The 13,110-nt window shown below is 42.6% G+C and overlaps 1 protein-coding gene across 2 annotated transcripts in view; it reads left to right on the top strand.

Annotated features, from left to right (window-relative positions):
* Positions 1-2,654: 2,654 nt before the first annotated feature.
* Positions 2,655-13,110, top strand: part of uvrag (UV radiation resistance associated gene) — a 91,021-nt gene continuing 80,565 nt past the window's right edge. The window contains exons 1-6 of one of the 2 annotated variants that reach the window (XM_076101132.1): positions 2,655-2,954; positions 6,705-6,822; positions 7,574-7,608; positions 8,633-8,794; positions 9,629-9,703; positions 9,835-9,920. In XM_076101132.1, coding sequence (XP_075957247.1) covers positions 2,850-2,954; positions 6,705-6,822; positions 7,574-7,608; positions 8,633-8,794; positions 9,629-9,703; positions 9,835-9,920 — 581 coding nt within the window. In that variant the 5' untranslated portion in view covers positions 2,655-2,849. The remainder of the gene's footprint in view (positions 2,955-6,704; positions 6,823-7,573; positions 7,609-8,632; positions 8,795-9,628; positions 9,704-9,834; positions 9,921-13,110) is intronic. The other variant, XM_076101133.1, reaches the window with a different exon arrangement.

The raw sequence follows: 13,110 nt of genomic DNA, 5'->3' as shown, positions 1-13,110 counted from the left end.
ACATCTGCTTTCTGCATCATTTCACACACATAGACACACACATGGCATAGTTCATTCTCAGGAAATGGCAGGTTTGAAGAACAGGCACCTCTCCCTGCTGCCGCAATCGGGGAGAACCGTCTCAGTTTTTATACCAAATCCCACATCAACAATTCTCCCCAAGCTCTTTAAATCCTATTATATGCTTAATGCACAAACAATGCAAATGGAAGATACCACTTCATTATTGGGATGATAAGCCCAAAGTTTAATTGAGCCAAAGATCTAGGTTGTCCCCACACAGGCGTGTATTTCTCCTGTATAAAAGCCAAAAGTGATGGAATTCTACAGGATGGATATACATATTATGAATGCATACGCATGTACATGTGTGCCTGTGACTTATAACGCCATAAAGTATTAATTGTATGCTGTAGAGAGGAACGAGACTGTTTTAGTACCCTTCTTCAGTAGATATTTCTGATGCACTTTTCGTATTGCTGATTACCTTCTGAGGTTTTTATGCCTTTTTGATATGAGAAATTTTCCAAGACTGTCCTTGTGCTGCTTGTCTTGATTTCCCTTTCTGGTCCTAGTGGTGTTCAGGTCTGGACGGGTGTGTTTTGTCAATGCAACAAAAACCACACTGATGTCTTGTAACTTCTGTAAAATGAAGGTATTGAGCTGCAGTTGAAGAAGATCATGTTTTGTGGGTGAAAATCCTGAATGTTTGAGGATTCCGGTGTATGGTGAATGTGTTTTGTAACCGTACAATGGGTGATAATTGAAAAATCAAGGGATGATACCAGTCGTATTACTGGTACTATGTTATGTTTCGAGGCTGCCACCAGTACTTTTGTGAAATAAGAGTATGTGGGTATGGAACACATCCCGGGAATTATCTAAGTAAGTGTGTGCGATGTTGACGGCCATGAAGATGGGGCAGTTAATTATCAGATTGTCATTTGAAGAGCCATTTTCTCTGGTTTCACCACTGTGCCTTCTTATAGACAGCAGTGTAATCCATGTGCAAGAAATTTGCAAGAAATAAACGGCGAGAGAGATCTGTCAATATGATAAATGGCGTCGTCCGTCTGCCAATATTTAAATTAAATTTTTGTATGTTTTCAGAAGTAGATGTGTGTTTTTGTGTCTTGTTTTTGGAAACATTTTCCCAAACACTATATATATTTATTTATTTATTTCTAGTGCTGCATCATTTTTTCCAATTTACCTCAAGATTGTGACTTCTTTGAGGCCTCATGTTTGAGCACATTTGACATTGCTTACAGGCCCTCAACATACAGATGCCCTCTAGTTAGTTTCTAATATATTCGTTTTTCTTACTGCATTGTAAAATGGCTGCCATTAAATTATTTTGGAAATAGATAAAATTGCAACAAACCATAAAGTTGCACAATTCCGTTTTAGATTTTAGTTTTAGGGAAATATTCACATTATACTCTCATCAAGTCACACACGCACAAAGAATATAAAAGACAATTTTTGGCATTTCTGGCATTTTGAGGTATCTTTAGTTGTAAATTATAGTGGTGTAAAAAGTGCTATATTCCTCAATGTTGTATCTTACAATATTTAAAATGTGGTGAAACAAAAGTATGTTCTCTAATAAGCTTATTTTGTTCACCAACAAGCCATTTTCCAAACCATGCAGGTTCTGTCTGAAGAACACAAGACAGAGAAAGCAATCAATATATTATTGTGAAGTCCAATGACCCAGAGGAAACAGAACTCTGTCTGATGCTGCCCTCTGATGGTTGCTTAATATACTGCAGTCAGGATGAGCAAAGCTTCCACAAATCATACAGTACAGTAATAGGTGTTGGGATCATGCAGTGGTGGAAAGTAAAGTACATTTACTCAAGTACTGTATATAGGTACAATTTTGATGTACCTGAGTTTTTTTCACACTATACTAATTCAATACTTTTAATGCACTACATTTAGCTTACGTCGGTAGTTAGGTATTGCATTGCAGCTCCATATGTTACATACAAAACATATGATCAGTTTATAAATATGATACATTGTTACAGATTTCATAGTAATAATCCAATAATATTATAAAGCCTAACATACAGTATATGTATAACACTATGACATTTGTCATTTTACATTGAGAGAATTTCTTGATACTTAAAGTACATTTAGCTGATAGTACTGTTGTACTTTTGATTACGTATCAATTTAAATGCAGGACTTTTACCTGTTATGGAGTCATTTTACACTGGTATTGGGCTACTACTTTTACTCAGTGAAGAGCCTCAGTACTTCCTCTATCTTCCTCTAATGAGTACTTGGAAATCAGTGACATAAAGTGGACGAGGGCCACTTGGATGGCCAGCACAATATACATTTGAATAGTTTTTGTTATTTGTGTACTAGCTCTAATGGAGATTAGAGGTGAGACATTGTCTGGGGGCCACCTTTTGCCTGTCACCTGCAGGTCACGCTGTTCTGTGCAATTTCCTTATATTTTGCAGCTTTGACAGATTTCAACGGATGCCCGCCCCATCCTGGAAGATAAACAGATAATACAACCAATAGTAACACGAGTTTTCAGTAGCAGGCGCCGCCTTTACGTGACGGGCGTTACTTTGAGCCAATCAGCAGCCTAGATGTCGTGCCTCTAAACCGGATACGGATTTCCGAACCAAGTGTAGCCAAATAGCCTGTACTTTGTTTACGTCCCGTTGGTTAGCTGACAGCTGCTGTAGCGCTTTACCCCCACACACAGCCGTGTCTGCATGTCTTGCCTGGAGCTTCGCAAACTTTAAACCGAGTGTTCCGGATGTCGTGGACGGGTTGTTTTGTTGAATGAGGGGGACCCGCTAGATGCCGACAGGAGGATGAACTCCATCACCGGTCGGGTTCTCGCCATCCCCGCCGCCTCTGTCACTAACTCTGGAACTTCATCCTCTCGAGCCTTACATGTAGAGCTCACTTCCCAGCAGGTAAATGCAAAGCCCCTGAACCCAGCTTACTACGAACTGCTTTCAAATGACACAGGAAAGCTTTGACTGGGCCGCCTCAGTGTGTTATATATTAGTTTACAACGTCAGTTGCAACTGCTGCCTGGAGGAACACGGCGGGCCTGACAGGCTAGCTAGTAAGCTAGCAACTGCTAGCTTGCAGTTAGCTAGCTTACTGTAAATTAATGTAAGCTAACTGGACTGACACTCAAGGCACACTAACCACCAGTTAGGCTCGTGGTGGGCGTTTCTGAGTCCGGCTTTTTTTCAGCGTGTTGCCCAATTTTGAGGATATATATCTTTCTTCACGTTTAATTGTATACGAAGCTAGCACGCTTCTGCTAATGGCAACTTAACTTGGCGTCAGGTGACAGCTCCGCTGAAGGGTATCGTCTGTCATAACTGTGATGTTATATTGTCTTATACAGTTATTTTATTGATATATGAAAAATAACAAGGCCATGAACTAATTCCATTTGTGCTTTCATGGGAAGTAAAGTGTATCTTCCATTCACCCATTCATTCACTTATCCATGGATGCATGGATGCATTCATTTGGAAAAGACATGTAAAAAGTTGGCAGTTGACAGTTCATTCATTAGGGCTCCCGACCTCAGACTGTAAGCTCAGCCCCTCACAGACACACATTCCAGCACATTACTGTAATTTTCAGTAATGGTTGGATATTTATTGTAGCGAGAAACATGCATTATTGGATGTATGTTTCAGGCTTTAGAATCATATGAATAGTCTGCAGCTTTAAAGGCCTAAACACCTGATCTGCACTGAACATCCAGCGAGTGAAGCATCTATATGCAGCAGGGGACTTGTTTCAGCTAAAAGCCTGCATCAAACTACTTTAGTCCACTTCAATAATCCCAGTATGTACAGTAACCCTTACATTCCTTGGCTTCACAGTCAGTGCAAAGTTCTGATTAGATTAGATTAAAACCCTTCTCCATGTAGTAGGTCATACTAAGCAGTATAAACATTGATAAGGAAAACAAGACATTTTATATTGGGCCTTCATTTATTATTTTCTCTTGCACCAGTAACTAACTCTTTTGTCCCTTGTTACTTGCTTAAGTTAACATTTCTGTTCATATTCTATCCCCACTTGCTTAAAAGGATCAGTTTACCCAAATTACAAAAAAAAACATGTTTCCTCTCTTATCATGTGGTATCTGACCACGTAAGTAAGTTCAGTTTAATGTTTGAAATGTTCAAACTTTTGAATTTTCTGCAGCCACCCCAATACAATGGAGGGATGAATGGGCTTTTATTTGTGCTCCTCAAAGCTTACGTTTGAAAGATTTATCAGCACTGAGATTCCATTTATTATCACATATACTTGTTGTAATGTGCTCTTATTTGTTTGTTTACCATATTTTATTGTACATTTCTATTTTTAAATGATGTCATACTATTGCACTGTGTTTTTACTGTACACAAAATCACCTAGCCAAACTCCTTGTATGTGTAACGTACTTAGCAATAAACAGTTTCTGAGTCATATTGGTCTGACAGCAGACATCTCAGAGACAGATCTTAAAACATCATCAAAAGAATAAATCAACTACACTAGATTCTATTACTATGGGTAAGTAGAAAACATTGTCCCTTTTGTATTTAGGTGACCCGACCCTTTAAAAAGGCTTTTTATTTGTTATTTTATGTACATTTCATATGCTCCCCCACATGATTGATCTCTCATGGAGAAGGCTGTGACGAATGCATTTCTAATTACTGGTTTCATGTATATTTTGCATGGTCAAACAGCTTTTCCCACACCCTTCTCTGGCTCCATAGTAAAACATTGTTCTGCTGGCCCGCTGGCTCCCAGTACCAAAAGATAAACTCAATAGAGATGGTTGATGTGGGAGTTGTTACGTTAAACCTGTTATGAAAACTGAGTGTTATTTGGAAACACCTCGGAGCCAAACCTTTTAAAGCCACAGCAATGCCAATAACCAACGCTCAACAAAATGTCTCCTGTGCAATGTGAAAATTAAGATAATTGTAACTTTATTCCCAAAAGTTACATCTATGACCTATTTGATGTTATGCAGTAAAGGTAACAGTTTCTATTAGGAGTCAGGATTGGGTCCCCTCAGCTCTCAGCAATAATGGAGGGATTGCACAACCAAATATTTCCTGACTAATCTCAATAGACTGTGTTTCTTTAATTTCATATTGACCGTATCTACAACCCAAAAGACCAAGCACAACGATTACTTGTTACTTTGTGTTTGCCTAAAGCCTCGGTTAAACTCAGCAGAAGGCCTGTGGCGTGGACATTTTCTCTGCCCGTCTGCCTCCGCGTAGTTACAAAAAGTTAGACGTGCACGGCTCAAATCTGCCGCACGGAACTCCCACGAACACCTGACGGTGTGACATCGCTTAGACCAGGTTATTAGGTACAGCTAGCTGAAACCATGAAATATCAATGAGGGCAGACAGCAGCACAGACAGCAGCACAGACTAAAACTTTATGTTCACGCATTACAGGACCAGTTAATCACTTTGTCACATTCCACCATCAGAGCAGTTTGATCACTGCAGAGAACTAATGGTGATACTTATGTTAGACTTTGTCTGATTTTATTTTATTTTAGTCTATTATGATAATAGTGTAGTGTTATTGTTAAGAGCCCAAAACACCAGAGTAGTTTTATACAGAGTAGTTTTATACTGCACAAGTGTACTCCCAACCGTTCCTCTCTGCCTGTGGTCCACATTGGCCCATTGAGAAATGTGCACTCCCATTTTTAAGTAGGGGAGTGGGTGAAAAGTCCCTTGAACAATCAGGGGTTTTGTTTGCGAGGCCTTTAATCTTAATAAGTAATCCCATGATTTAGATTAAGTCTGAGTCTGGCTGCAGGAGGAGAGGTCTGCTGGTCAAGAGGGAAGTTGTGATGTGTTCGCCTGAAGCGGGAACTTGCCAAATGGCATCCGTCTTTGCCTCTTGTGTACGTACACACACACACACACACACTGCTTTTTTTAAGGGTCATTTATTTTAGATAAAGATATTTTGACTGAAGTGATTTTTGGAAGCAGGTTTTTTTGATGAATATTGAAACAATGCAGATGTTGGTGGATTGGTTTAGAGATTCTCTAATGAGTCATGCAGGTATTTCTCTTTTAAAAGTCTTCACTCGTCTTTACTGTGTATCTCTGGTATATGCTGGCTTTAAGATTAACTGATGATTAACTGACTTTTGTTCCATGTAGATGGAGAGCTTTAATTTTAATAAATGATGTTTTTTCTGTATTTGGCTCATTTTGATTTGGAGATTCTTTGATAAATCCTTTCAGAGCTAAAAGTGTTGGTACACCATGTGATCATGTGACTGTCATGCCTGCCTGAGCTAACTGCCTACTTCATTCTTCCATGAAGATGTAATGCCTCTATTATTTGAACCGCTGACATCCAGAAGACTGTAACAGCTCGTGGTGCCTCTGTGCACGGGAAACTACAGCTATTTTAAGCTGATTATGTGTAGGATAAAGAATGTGGTACTTCATTGACCCGAAGGCTTTTCACTTGTCCTGTGACCCAGTCAGTATTCTGCGTCTTCACGACAGCCTCGATGGTATTTGCCTGCAAGCGTCACACGATCAGAGTGAAACTGAACACAGCAGCCCTGATATCTGTCCTTTATTCTCTAGCCATCCTCACTCTCACTCCTTCTCTTTCTACCCCCCCCCCCCCACCCCCTGGCCAAACAGAGACGATTGCGTCATCTCCGGAGCATCGCGGCCAGAAACATTGTCAACAAGAATGGTTCCCCACTGCTGGACACTTACTTCACCCTCCACCTCTGTATAGGAGATCGCATATCTAGAGGTCAGTGGTAAAGCCCCGCGTGTGCACACACACACACACACACACACACGCTTGTCGCTCCTCTACAGTATGTGAGAGCTGTATGTGTTTTCTATACTTCTCAGGCTACTCCACATCCCCTATGAACTAATGTACAGAAGCCACGGTGGTCATGACAAATATGAAAATCCAAATGTCTTTAATTGTCAGTATATGAAAGACAGATTTAGTTTGTAAAGCAATTACTGAGCATCTTGAGCCAAAGTGTGATGGCCTCTCTCAGGACAATCCACCCTAAAATAGAATATATATATATATATATATATATATATATATATATATATATATATATATATATATATATATATATATATTTGTAATGATTTCGGAAACTGAATTTAGCATCTACAAATGCAAAATGAGTCTCCCTGAGCTCATAATGTCATCAGTTTTCACTCTATGGAGCTGCAGCATGGACATTGAACAGGTGAGCGAGTATTTATTTAAAGGTTTTCCATTCAGATGCTTTAATAAACGTACGTCTCCCAGCTGTGAATCGGAACACGCCCATAATCCCTAAAAGTCAGCGTGGTGTCCTGACTGTGTTTTTACTCTAGACGACAATGTGTCTGCTGTCCGGCAGAAACTGATCTGGATTCACAAATTAAAGCTGAGCTTCTGTGAATTGTATTTTAGGGTAAATATAACCCTGTTGGTTGTGCATGAGAGTTTTCTACCTTCTTTTAATAAGCGTTCTTTGTCTTCTTTTTAGATTTTTACAGGAGTGAAGTCATACGGGACTCGCTGGTGAGTAAACCTACTCAAACCATCAAACTGTAGATCAGGCTGTAGTCATCACCATGCAGCCTTTAGACCGGCTGCCTATCTGCCAGTCACACGTTTAGTTGTTTCACTATCGGCTTCCTAAAACTGGTTTTCAATTAACAATGTACAGTGACATGCTGCAAAACATGCTTCGTTGACTAAAATGTCAGACTTGCCCCAACATGAACTGAATATGAAATGTTCCCTTACGCAACTTTCACTCTGGGCAGACGCAGCTCTGAGTGAAGCTATAGGAGCCATTACAGTTGGGCTTGCTGCCGAGTCATGAGCTGACCTAAGCTGCTTTCCAGGCACGCTGCTGACTGTATAACGCACCGCGGGAGTCCTGACTCGTCCTGTCGTCTCTCTCTCTCTCTCTCTCTCTCAGCCCCGACTTCCTCCTGTTGAGATTAACATCCTTGCTGGCGTCTCGGGAAACGTTTCCTGTTTGTCTTCCTGTTTCCATGCTTCCTCTGCTGACTCTCACTAGTTCTGTTTTCTACCCTCCCCCTAACCTGTGGATTGTACTTCTGCTTTTGACATTCCTCCCCTGCCCGCTCTTGAAAGTGATCCGAATAGCCAGAGATTTCCTTTCTCTCCGATGGAGGGAAATGATCCATAATTGAATGATGTAAATGGCTGCAGTGCTTTGTAGAAACCAGTACTCGGTGCTGTCAGTCTGGAAGTTCAAAGACGCAGAGCGAGCTGCAGTCGAGATCAAAACGTTGAGGTTAATGTAGAACAGGTCGATTCAATTACTTTGCAATGTATAAGGATCACATTATGAAATTGAGTTTGACGGAGGTACCGCACATTTCTTTATTTTAGATTTTGATCCAAACTCTTCAGCATGCAGAAAAATAAACACTCTTGTATTGTCTTTACTTGTCTGACAATAAACAGGAGCTTCAGTTCAAGCTTGAGTGTGATTATTTCTTAATTGAATGAATCAGTTATTGTGCTGATCAGCTGTAATGTCATGTATTTATGTGTGTGTTTGTGTCAGAATCCAACTTGGCGGAGCCTGGACTTTGGCATGCTGCCGGATCTCCTGGACACCTCCGTGTCTTGCTTCGTAGTGAGGATCTGGGGAGGACAGGAGGAACAGTACCAGCTCCTCATAGAATGGAAGGTCAACCTGGATGGCCTCGGATACACGGGACAGCAGGTCAGCAACCGCACACATGTCAACTTTAGTTGTGTGATTTACAATTTTGTCAGAAGGATCCCTGGGTGGTAGGAAGTGTGCACAGGATGCAAAAGGATGTATCCGGTAAGTGGTGAGACCTATGAATGCAGGTGCCACTTGTACACATGGTCTACAGCAAAACGTGCAGTATCTCATCACAAACTGAAGCCCAACACTTGGGTCTCAGCTGGTCTCAACTTTTTTCAGCCAATCCTATGATCTAGTTTCACCCTTTTTCCGCTCCATCTAAGAAATGCTGTTTTAGCCGGTTCTCAGTGCTCTTGAGCAACACTTCAACGACGCCTCGCAGTCAATGTAGCTGTACACTCTGTTGCTGGTACGTGAAGGTAGCATTAATCGCATTAGGCTCGCTTCTACACTGAATAAGATAGTGAAAATGAACAGTTTGTTTTCAATCGAGACCAAACCTTATTCCAATCACTTAAATACAGTAAGCTGATATGCACATTACTGGAAACAACATTTTGCCAGTAATCAAAAGGAAAGAAATCTCACGTTATGCTGCATTGACTCAGTGATCTGTAGTACTAAGCACTGAGACTAACAGTGCTAACATGAGGTGTCCGTATCTGAGGAACAGGTCGTATTTGCACTTTGAAACTCCGTTTGGAGCCTTCGCGAAATGCAGTAAAAGAACTCAATGCCATTGTCATTCTTCCACAGCGAGACTACGTTCAAAAGCTCGTAAACCGACAGCACATTCTCACGCACAGACGGATGCCCGCTGTTTGTTCTCCCCCCCCGTCTCCGTCCCCACACAATGAGCCTCTGCTGCCATCTCTTTGTCCACAGATTCGATCCCGGAATCCCAACGAGATAATATTCGGGCTGAATGACGGCTACTATGCAGCTGACTTTGATCATAAGGTACGGGCTTTTTTGTCAGTGTTTTTCCAGAGCTCCTGCATCACAATAGTATACCCGGCGCTAATCGCATTAGCTTTATTCAGACGCTGTTTGGCCTCTGCACTGAAACACTTCACATGTGGATGTTGCAGGACCAGTCGGAGCGGAAGAAAAACAGTCTGCTTCAGGTCGACCAGAGTTCAGTCCGGAGCTCCTACAGCGTTTTCTCTTTGCTCAGGTAAGATTCATGCCACGAAGCGGTATTGCATCATGTTATCATACCATTAGGAGTTATTGCATTAATTCAGTACAGAAACCTTTACTGCAGTGGATATCAACTACTGACACAGAATGATCCACAGTATGTGTGATTTATTTCAACCCACCAGTAGTATTCTTGGAATAGGTCTTTTTATTTTGTCTCTTTTTTTGTCATGTGACTAGACTTTCTCCCGTTATGAGTTTTGCATTGTTCTCCTTGCTATTTGTATTCCAGCAGATGGCGCCACAGGAAAGCCGGCATTATGACCCGTTATCAGCTCTTCTGGTCTGTGTAAAGTCACAAAGACGGGACAAATATGTGGAACATTTTGAGCAGGCTATCCAGCGTCAGATTTAGGACTGTGATTAGAATCAAAGTACTCACTGCTGAGTGTGGGAAAAAAACGTGGTTAGCAACACAAATTAACACCACAGGAAGGAGACACACGATTTGCTGTAAAAATATCCACCCTCGTTAGAAGGGGAACCCTGGTGCAGTAATTAAAGAGCTTTAGACGACACGAGGCTGTCTGTCTGCCTGTCTGTCTGTTGACAAACATGGCTTTGCCGTTCCACATTTATATATAAATGCGGCAGAACGCTGCTTTAAGCATCAGGAGGGCTTCCCCCGAAGGAAACCCTGTGATCATGGCCTATCACAAAACAACGTAATTAAACCCAGTTTTAACTAAATAAACGTGTCTCTGGAAGGTTCGACGTTTCCAAAATAAGATAAGGATCCTGTCATTAGGAGTGCTATGAAGGCCTCCGCTGACATTTTCCGACTATAAGAACTAAATAGGGCGACATAAACGTGTCACAGGCCTTTGCAGCGTCCAGAAATGGGGAGTCGTGCCAAAGCCGGCTGAACTTAAACAGCGCGTCATGGTTTGTGTGGTCATGGTTTGTGTTTATACGAGAGGATACCATTGCCATACCATTGCCTCCCCAGCATCTTGCAGCAGGAAAAAAAAATCCCAGTTTGAATCATAACTTTTATGACCTCTGCTCTTGCTCCTTTTTATTATTGCAGCTTTCCTCCACATCCTCTTCTTCTATCGGCACCCTGAGGGACTCTGTGGAGTCTAACACAGTTACATTGATCCCCCTCTTCCCACACACTGCTCGGCCTGCAGCTCCTCGCCCCCGTCAGTTGTTCTTTGGCTCGGCGCGCTCATATGCACATAGTTTATGATTATGTTCTGTAGAATGATTCATCAGATACTGAACACTCCAACAGGGATTAACCCCCCCCCCCCCCCCCCCATGGTACGTAACCATATATTCCACTCAGTCGCTGACCCTTTTTCAAAGTCCTGCTCGTGTAGAAATCTCTTGTGTTATTGGCTCACTTACGTGGTTGCATGCATTGAAACTTGATATGCAGCAGCCACGTTTACGTGCCGCTTAGCTGACGCTGCAGCATGCGTTGACTTTTTAATCATGTCATCGGTGTAAAGTAAAAGATATTAGAGTTAATATTCCTTTATATGCCTTTGCCCAGTGCAAAGCGTCTCTCTCAGTGCAGTGCTTTAATGGAAGAAAAGGGACGAGAGCCGCTTCGCTAAGAACGCGCTGGTCTTGATTAACGGCAGCAATTTGTCAGCAGATTCAGTGTCTGCTGTCTCTGCCCGGTTTACGGGTTGACAAGACCCATCGAGGCTGTGTGAGCTACACGGCCACGTGGGCTAGCGAACGCGCCACGTCTTAGATGGAGAGATGAAGAGGGAGAGTACAGATCATCAATCAGCAAAGTCTTCCAGGCTGAGATAGAGGCCGAGCCTCCTACATACAGTAGAGCTGACCCCCTTGTCTGGGTAGAGAGAAAGCCAAGGAGACGGTGACGAAGATGATCCAGCTGTTCAACAAAAAAAGAATCCCTGTAGACTTTATTAATACAGGAGCAAGTATGCTCCTCTGTCTTACCAGGGAAAGGTTTGATGTTAGAGCAGTGAGGAAGGAAGACCTGACAGGGCGGATGGAAGTATTGACTTATTGTCATCACATGACTGAGGTTTACTGTTCCAAGCTTAGAATGGTTAGAGGTTAGGATCCTTTACCGCCTAATATGCTCTTGAACTTAAGCGGAAACACTCGAGTGGCCCCTCAGGTATTCCTCGCAGCTCTTTGAAAGCAAAGAGTCGTGCACTTACTGCAAAACTTAAAGTAGTGTTTACAAAGTAGCTGCCGAATGTTGAAAGTTTCAGGTCCATCGTAACAGTGGCCCACGTGACACATGGTAAACATCATTCTCCGGACACAACTTTCACAGCTCAGCACTGTGACATTGCAGATTAAACCCGTTTCTAACTCCTGGAGCCGAAAGCGGGAAACTTTCTTTTCCTCCCCTGATCAGAGCCACATGTTGCCCTTGTTTCCTGATCTGCTTTTGTACGCTCCGATGTGGAGCGTGCATGTACACTATGTACGTGTCAACAGAAGCAGTGCACAGCGGTGTGGAGCTCCGCGGGGGGTCTCTCATGCCACGGAGGCCGCTGAGGTGATAATGCTTCACGGCAAGGCAGCCCCTCAGAGGCTGCCGGTTGGACGCCGCGGCCCCGGCTCTCTCCATGGCGTGGGCCGTTGTTGTGGTCCTGCGTTACCCAGACAGCTGTATCGGAGTGTACAGATGACCCCGGGGTCTCGAGCAGCAACTACGGAAACAAACCGATAGTGGAGAAACGGACACGGACAGTAACTGTTTTTTTTTTTTTGGGGGGGGGGGGGGACATGTATTCCTCTGCAGCTTGTATGCCTTCCGTTCTTACTAGCTGCCCACTTCTTCCTTGTTTTGCTATTTCTCTCTCCAGCGTCACAGCTTCTGTAGCTGTAGTGGGCATTACTCCCACTTTGTTGTTATCTCAGCTTGTTGATGTAGTGGGCATTACTCCCACTTTTCAAATTACACCCAAACTCAAAACTCCGAAGCCTTAGCCTCTCTTTGTGTTTTCTGGCAACCCAAACAAAAGACAATAGGCGTTGACTAATAGAATTCTCTATGAGATTTTTCTACATAAATCACAATTTAGCGTAGCCTGTTGGTTGTGTGCTATTTGGCTTACTCCACCAGGCAGCCTAAGTCACCATGACTAACCAAGGAGCTCACGCTCGTGACTCTGTATCCAAACCTCAGTGGCGGGCCGTGCATTGTATACCTGGGCCTTCAG

This window comes from Anarhichas minor, unplaced genomic scaffold (genome assembly GCF_050575085.1).
Source record: "Anarhichas minor isolate MPS153535 unplaced genomic scaffold, ASM5057508v1 ptg000027l, whole genome shotgun sequence".
Classification (NCBI taxonomy): domain Eukaryota; kingdom Metazoa; phylum Chordata; class Actinopteri; order Perciformes; family Anarhichadidae; genus Anarhichas; species Anarhichas minor.
The sequence above is the reverse complement of the archived record's forward strand: the minus strand, read 5'-3'. Positions and strand labels throughout refer to the sequence as shown.